Genomic DNA, 7455 nt, shown 5'->3' with positions numbered 1-7455 from the left:
ATCGATCGTATATTGACACGGCAGCGTTGTAATCGTACTCGTTGGCGCAGGTGGTGAAGCGCGTGTATATGCAGGACGAGAGGATCGAAGACGCTTGCGGTCGCAAGTCTCCGCGGCAGAAGCATTCATTCGAGCCGCATCCAAGCCTGGCTGCAAGACATCCTGCTTGTCCACCGCAGTCATAATAAACACAGTACCAGACGCAGTCTCGTTGACCCTTGAGCTCAAGATCCTGTCCGATTGTGACCTCCGAAGCACAACATACGGTCAAAAGAAAGGCTACATATGCAAAGATGCCGGCGATCATGACGGAGAATCGTCTGTTGCAAACTGGGCTGGATAGAGCGCAGTATCGGTTCCTCGGCCTCAATGCAGTACTTTTTGATGGAGAGGGTTTGAAAGGAGGATAAGTTATCTGCTACAACTTTCACCGCCCCCTCGTAGTCCTCTCTACGCAGGATGGACTTTGGCGCAGCCACGGGCAGTGCTCATCGAGGCCCCGTCCTCCTGTTCAGCGCAAAAGGAGGCGCCACTGCGCCGCGAAACGAGCAGCCAAGACGTGTGGCTGGAGACGGCAATTTGTCCACAGCCCCTTATCCGCAAGACCTCACAGCCTCCCAGACTGTTTGACAATTCATTCGAAAGATTCTCGGAGCCAACGGCTATTTACGCCCCATTAGCGACAGGCTGATAGGAGCGAGAAGGTACCAACGACTGTTCGGTGACGTGCAGTCACGAGAGTGAAGGCTGAACTCACAACTCAGCCTTAGAGTAAATCCTGTACCACTCGCCCATGAGGCCAGAGTACCTCTTTTCACGTCCTCGGCTTTCTTTCCAACATGTCAATATCCCTCTTCACCGTCTCCATCTCCGCCTCAATCTCTCCATATCTCCTTCCAAGCTTTGCCATGATCTCACCCCCAGCAGCACCCCTTCCACCGGGATCCAATGCCTCATACTCGCCCACCACGCCCTCAAGCGTCTTTATCCGTTCATTTATTTCGCGTTCTTCTTTCTCCATCTGCTGAGACCTCGCTCTCGCCAACGCCCTCTTTTCTTCCGTCTCCGGAGACATATCTAACTTCATCCACGCCTCTAGCACGAGAACCTGCGTCTTCAATGCCATGGTCTGCGCAACTGTGCTCAGAAAGGCAACCCTCGCTCCGTTATACCGACTAAGGACCCCGTGTTTGGACGTCTCCAGATACCTAAGCTGGAGGTGGAGAAGCGTACGTTGCAGCGTGAGCAGGGAATGCAACGTCGAAGCCAGACGAGCGAGGGACGATGGCAGGGCGTTTGTGCGTAGAGCATTCAACTTCTCGACCTGGACCCGCAGGGAGGAAAATAGCGACGAGAGGCCCAGGTGGGAGTCGACATCTCGTTCGGAAGCGAGTTGTGAGAGTGCGGAGAGAGAGGATTCGCTGGCGATGGCCCGCAAGGAGACCACTTCTGCGATATTTGAGATACTGGCCCTGAACAGGTCAATGTCCTCGGAGAGAAGATCTTCATCTTCTCCAGATTCAGACCGCCCATCCAGCCCAGCGGCGGCGTCGAGGTACGCCGAGATAATCAGGGCAAGGTCTCGTAGTCGTGTTGGTAGTCGTACCGATAGTCCTCCCTTACCTTGCCCATGCGTAGCTGAAGAGGCAGCCTTCACCGACTCATCTCCCGCGTCAGTATTCGTGTTATCCTGATCGTACTCTAGCCTCGTCCCCACAGGAGCGGGCACCGGTATCCGACTTGACTTTTCAGACCTGCTTCCTTCTTCCACGCCCTCATCCTCGTCCAAGTACGCAACCTCGGAGAGTATCTCCCTCAAAATACCATCTCTCATACGCCTCGCCCTCACGGCAAGCAGCAGCTCTTCCAGACCTGCCGAGGACGACGGTAGCGACCAATTCTCCTCACCGTCGCGGACCGCATGAGAGTGAGGCCCGCGAGTATCATCACTCTCCCCGTCTCGGTCCTCCTCCTGCGCGTCTGTTGCTCTCCTACCCTCCTCACCTCCATCACCACTTTCACTTCCACTACCATCACTCTCCCCTTCCCGCGTCTCCTCGTGCTGCCCATCTCCTCTTCTCCTATCCTGCTCTCCCTGTCTAGCTCCTCCTCCCTCGCCCGGTGCAGGTGCAGGTCCAGATCCATACCACCCACGACCACGACCACGACCAATCCCCTCCCAACTCCGCCCTCGCCCTCGAGCTCGCGCACGAGTTTCATTCGCCGCTTTACCCGACCCATCCGCCTCGAGTAAGCTGGAAGTGATATAGGCCCACGTGCTCGCGAACGAAGGGTACGCTTCGAGGTCCTGCACGCGGATGATGGGGATCATTGTTCGTTGGCAGTGGTGGCAGTGGTGGCAATGATAACACTGTAGCTAGGCACGGCATGCTCGTACTCGGTAGCGAACAGACTTCACCTTCACCACGGGTCAATTAACTTCTCAGTTCTGATTACATAAGGCAAGTAAGTGCTTGCCGGCACCACTTGGGTTTGGGTTGTGGCGCACCCAGTTGTGGTCTCTTGGCGTGGTATCTACTTCATACAGCGTGAAAGGTTTGTTGTTTGGTGTTTGGTGCCCAGTTTTGTACTCGATGGCGGTGAGATTTGCCCTATTGAGGTGGGATTTCCGCGTCTTGATCCTACAAAGTGGGTGCAGAGTGACAATATGTACTCCGCAGACGAGACGTTCTAGGTTGTGGATTCTGGGCGTTCGTTTACGCGCCGATGAGTAAGGAGTAGCAGAGCTTGTCTTACGCGACCGAGTCTTGTTTCCAGTAGGTAGTTCGCACTTCTGCGGCAGACAGCCTTGCGGATATTGAAAATCGGCCACCGCAGTCATCTTAGCCTTGTCATCGGTGCTGCGTCTACACGCTCTCTCACATTGCGGTGACGACTACGGTCGCAGTCTCGAGTACCCTGCTGATACTATTATTCTTACAATTACACGAACCTCCGCGACAGTGGAACATCACGTTCTTGCAATGATCTTGTTTCTGCTCATGCAGTGGTTCTCACCGTTTCTTGAGCCCAGAGGCTGTCTCTTGTTCATCTCGCTCTGCTCGATTTCTCAATGCAAAAGTACATACATCATACAAACGCTGCCACTCTTTGTCCGCTCCGGCGCAACTGTCGTATGCAATCGCCCGGCTGAGGTCGCTGGTCAACATGCCGCATTGACCCAGTGGATCCCCTGATTGAGATGCAACGCTCGAACCTCCCAAGGCTATGCGCCATGTGTCTTCGAAATGCTAAGCAGAGATGCGAATGTCCGGCATCAGCAGCCACACCTGCTCGATATGCTTGATGCGAATGCCCGTCACCAGCCACACCTGCTCGATATGCTTGAATGCACCTATTCCTCCTCGCTCTCTTCGCCACTGTCATCATCGTCACTGCTATCCCCAGTCTCAATACTCGGCACCGCGTTCGGTGAAATTGGCCCGACATACGCCCCCAGTTTACCCTTCAGCTCCTCAATCTGTGCCTCCTGCTCATGCTTGCTCATCGGCTTGCTCTTCTTGCTCTTCGTATTGGCCGGTGCATGGTACGTCTCGGCCACTTCGGCTTTCGGCTCATCGGGAGGGGGTCCAGCGTATTTCTTGACAAAGCCGAGTAATTTCAGGAGAGCGCTATTGGGCACTTCCTCGATGTCCAGCTCGATCTCGCTCTGGTCGCTGTTGGCAAGGGATGGGACGCTCTGCTGGATGATACGAAGGGCATCTTGCATCTGCTTCTCCGGCAACATCGCTATGCCGTTGGAAATGTACTGCTTCTCGGCGAAAGTAACGTAGCGCTCTTTCTCCGGTTTCTTGGCTGACTTCTTCTTGGTCTCCTTCTTGTCCTTGCTGGCCTTGGGCGCCGGTGCTTCCGGTTTCTCCTTCTTGACTTTCGTCTTGTCCTTTTTCTTTCCGGCCTTGGGTGACTTGGACTTCTTGCTCTTCTGACTCAACTCGGTCGCCTGTTTCGACAAAGCCTCAATCTGCTTCTGCAATTGCTTGATCTGTTCGCTGCGGTCCTCTTCGCTGTCATTGCCCTCATCTTCGCTTTCTTCTTCCTCGTCGTCCTCATCCTCGTCTGCATCCGATTGCGTTACAGATGCCGGTTCTCGTGCAGAGAGCCACTCGTCTTTCGTCGCCCACTTGCTGTTGAACAGCGCCTCTAACGCATGCCCAGAGTTGTTGACCAGGTCACCGTCGGGATTGAACTTGAAACAATTCTTGAAAATCTGACGGACGTCCTCCTCAAAATCCTTTGCCCTCTCGTATTCGTTGTTCTGGAGCTTTTGTTTGACTGTCTTCAGATCCATGGGTTTCTTGATGATCTGAAAATACGTCGGAATGTTCAATGCGACCGGATCGACTGGGTCCATAAAGTACTGATTTGCCTGCCAGTTCTTCGTGGACATGAGGTCTTTCAGCACTTCTTCGCAAAACTTCAATTGCAGCTCGTACTTCTTCTTCCTCGGCCTCCCCCCTCCGAATTCCGCATTGCGTTTGGTCGGAACAATGGCTCGTTTCGGTCGCCCGTCCGTAATGCTCGAGTCGCGCCGAATGAGCGGCATGCCGTCAGGGTTCAGAGCGAAGGCAGGGGTGGATGGAGCAGCTGCTGACACTGGTGATCCGGCAGAACCAGCGGTCACCGTAGAAGTGCTCACAGATGGCCGGCGTGGCGGTGCCGTCCGGGTTGGCTCTGATTTTCGGGCCGCTTTCTTCACTTCTTTGGACGGCTCCTCAATGCTCGCCTTGGGCAGGTTCCTCATCTGACTATCGAAGGACTGCTTCATCTTTCTCGCTTGTTGCGACACTCCATGTTCAATGCCATTGAATGTGTAGCAATTGCTGATGATCAGTTCGAAATCGGCCACAAATGCAGAAACCGAATTGTACTCATTTCGCTTCAGGCGGTTGTCGATTGTGCCCAAGTCCATCGGATGCTTGATAACTAAGGGGTAGTTCGGAATATTCAGGCTGACATAATCGACCGGAAGTCTGAAATTAGCCGAGGCGTTGCTCTTCTTCAGGTTTGAAACGACTTTCTTCATGTGAGCCAAGCGCGCCGGGGTGACGGTGTCATCGCCGTCCTCTGTGATCGTCGCGGACACAACGCCGTCGCCGTTTGCAAGTGCAGGTGGTGAGGCGGCGGGAACTTCTGGAACTTTGAAATGGGGCTCTTGAATTGCTGACTGAGGCTCATCGGTCTTGACACGCTTCGTAGCACGTTGCACATCGTCGCCATCTTCTTCGCGCTCATGAACCGGCTTGGTGGAGAGCGCAGGCGCATCGGTCATAATTTGGTCGGTGGATTCGCTTGTCATGGGTACAGCCGGTGTTGGGGCTGGTTCTTCGGGCTCTGCTGGCGGCAGCGTGTCAACTGCTGGTCCCGGTTCGGTTGCAGGGACTCGCTCAGGCAGCACCGCAGGCTCTGGTTGTGGCGCAGGAGGGGGCAAGTGTGCAGGAGGTGAGGGAAGACCAATATTGTTTGCAGTCACATCTACTGATGGCGCAACGTAAGGCAAGGTGTCGGAGATGTCGGTTTTGGGCGCGGAGGGCAGATCGGCGGAATTATCCAATTGGTGTTTTTGAGCTTCGACCTCCGCAACGGCTTCAGGTGAGAGCGCGTCGGAATGCGGTGCGGTTCGAAGATCAGACACTGGCGCTTCAGCCGGAACTGGTTGCGGTTCTGAGACGTCCATGGTGGACTGGCTGGGTTCGACGGGTGTCGCTGACGATTGGATCTCAGTGGGAATGGAAGATGGAATGAAAGATTCTGTGAGGATCGAGTCGGAGGTTGATGTGGCGGCTGGAAGTGCGGTAGAACTGTTTTCGAGAGAAGGGTGAGGTTGAGAGTCAGGAACTGCTGAAGTAGCAGTTTGCGCAGATTCACCGGCGTGGTCTGTGATGCCGTTCGTGGCAGGTGCCTCTGCCGGGACTAAAAGCGCTCGCTCAGGAACTGCCTCTGATACCGCCCCTACTCGGTCGGGCCGCGGCGCGTCATCTGCGGACTGCTTCGGCGGACTCGAGTTGACTACTGCCTCTGAGTTCGATATCGAGGCAGCCATGTTCTCGGCGATGTGATTCACTTCAGGTTGATCTGCGGTCGATTTGAATTGGGTCGGCATCCTGGTGAAGGTCAGGTCAGCGTACTGTTTGATCGAGAGAAAGTGAAGTTCACATACCCACTAGCCTCCATCTGCAACTCAACATCCATTTTGCCAAGAGTTGATAGCACGGGAATCTGAGGTAGGCAGATATCGGACCAGCCGAACAAAAGGTGTTGCGCAATAATTAATTATTAAAAGTGGCTGATGTTACAGAGTGGACAGGTGGCGAAAGAAGGCGCAAGAAAGGAAGGACACAAAGCGCGACTGTGGGAAGGCAGTCGCAGAGGGCGATGGATCGAGAGATGGGTCGAGAATATCAAGGAATCGACAGAGTCAGAGACCAGGCGCCGACACAATCAAGTGGCGACGACCAGCTCTGCTTGGAGGCGACGGATGGAGGCGGCGACAAGGAATTGAGAAAAGTCTGGCCGGTCATGTGATCCCAAGTGGCACGTGACCGTCTTTCACCAATCGCCTGCTGACCAACCAGCCGTCTCCGTTCCGTGCTGGGCGTCGCAACAGTCCTGCACCTCCAACCAGCAGGCGCAGGCACCAGCAATACAACGTATTGCGCAGCAGAGATGATGCGCCGCTGAGGTTTGATGGATGATCTTCGATGGATCGCGGATGGGCGCGTCGACGTTGGACGAAGACGCTTTGTTATGCGACAAGCGCGCCCCAAAAATCCAGGCGGAGTTTAGGGAGTTAAGATTTGACGGGAGTGTGATGAAGTCGGACGCGGGCTCACGAATTTGCGAAGGGGGCACGGTAAATGAATAAATAGGGTCGGGGAACGAGGAGTGCGCAGAAATCAACTTGCCCTGCGGCGACCCAGCACGCTATGCCAGGGGGACCCTGCAGGCCCCGCGCTGCTGCCAGTCAGAGCCCAGCATCTGGCCGTGCAGAAGCCGCTAGCCCGCTTTGTGCGCCACCCTTTTTCCGCCATGCATCATCCATCTCTCTGTTGCCCACTTCTGACACCTTCGCGTACCTCGGGCCTCCAGCCTAGCAAATCACAGTCCGCAGCACCCTGTCCGCCTCTCCATTATTTTTTTACAAGTACAAACATGCCTGGTCCGCTTCCACCTGTCGCTGCTGTCTCAATGAGCTTCTCCTGCGCACATGGAGTTTTGACACCCAGTACTGTCGGCAGGAAAGTGTAGCTGGTACAATAGAGCATGCCGCGGGGGCGAGCAGCGAACAGGACCCTGTTCCCGCATCATGATCGCTGCAGCAGGGCGATGGTCACGTGACGGCCGCGGCCAATGAGTCATGGAGTCGCCGTGCACGAAGAGATGATAAGGCCATCTTGGATAAGCAGTTCGAGCCTCGTGTTCCGCGGCCGTCGTGGC

At 55.1% G+C, this 7455-nt stretch overlaps 2 protein-coding genes across 2 annotated transcripts; both read right to left on the bottom strand.

The window, feature by feature from the left end:
• Positions 1–814: 814 nt before the first annotated feature.
• Positions 815–2332, bottom strand: A1O7_10021 (uncharacterized protein; the record flags this gene model as incomplete). Its single annotated transcript, XM_007764005.1, has 1 exon — positions 815–2332. The coding sequence occupies one exon, from the start codon at positions 2330–2332 to the stop codon at positions 815–817; it is 1518 nt and encodes a 505-aa protein (XP_007762195.1).
• Positions 2333–3355: 1023 nt separating this feature from the next.
• A1O7_10020 (Atypical/BRD protein kinase) lies at positions 3356–6210 on the bottom strand (the record flags this gene model as incomplete). The annotated part of the gene is made up of 2 exons (XM_007764004.1): positions 3356–6122; positions 6179–6210. 2 exons carry the CDS (start codon positions 6208–6210, stop codon positions 3356–3358), a joined length of 2799 nt encoding a protein of 932 aa, XP_007762194.1.
• Positions 6211–7455: the final 1245 nt, after the last annotated feature.

Source organism: Cladophialophora yegresii, assembly GCF_000585515.1.
Source record: "Cladophialophora yegresii CBS 114405 chromosome Unknown aczIN-supercont1.7, whole genome shotgun sequence".
In the NCBI taxonomy this organism is placed as follows: Eukaryota; Fungi; Ascomycota; class Eurotiomycetes; order Chaetothyriales; family Herpotrichiellaceae; genus Cladophialophora; species Cladophialophora yegresii.
Note: the sequence above shows the minus strand (reverse complement) of the source record. Positions and strands in the feature narration are given on the sequence as shown.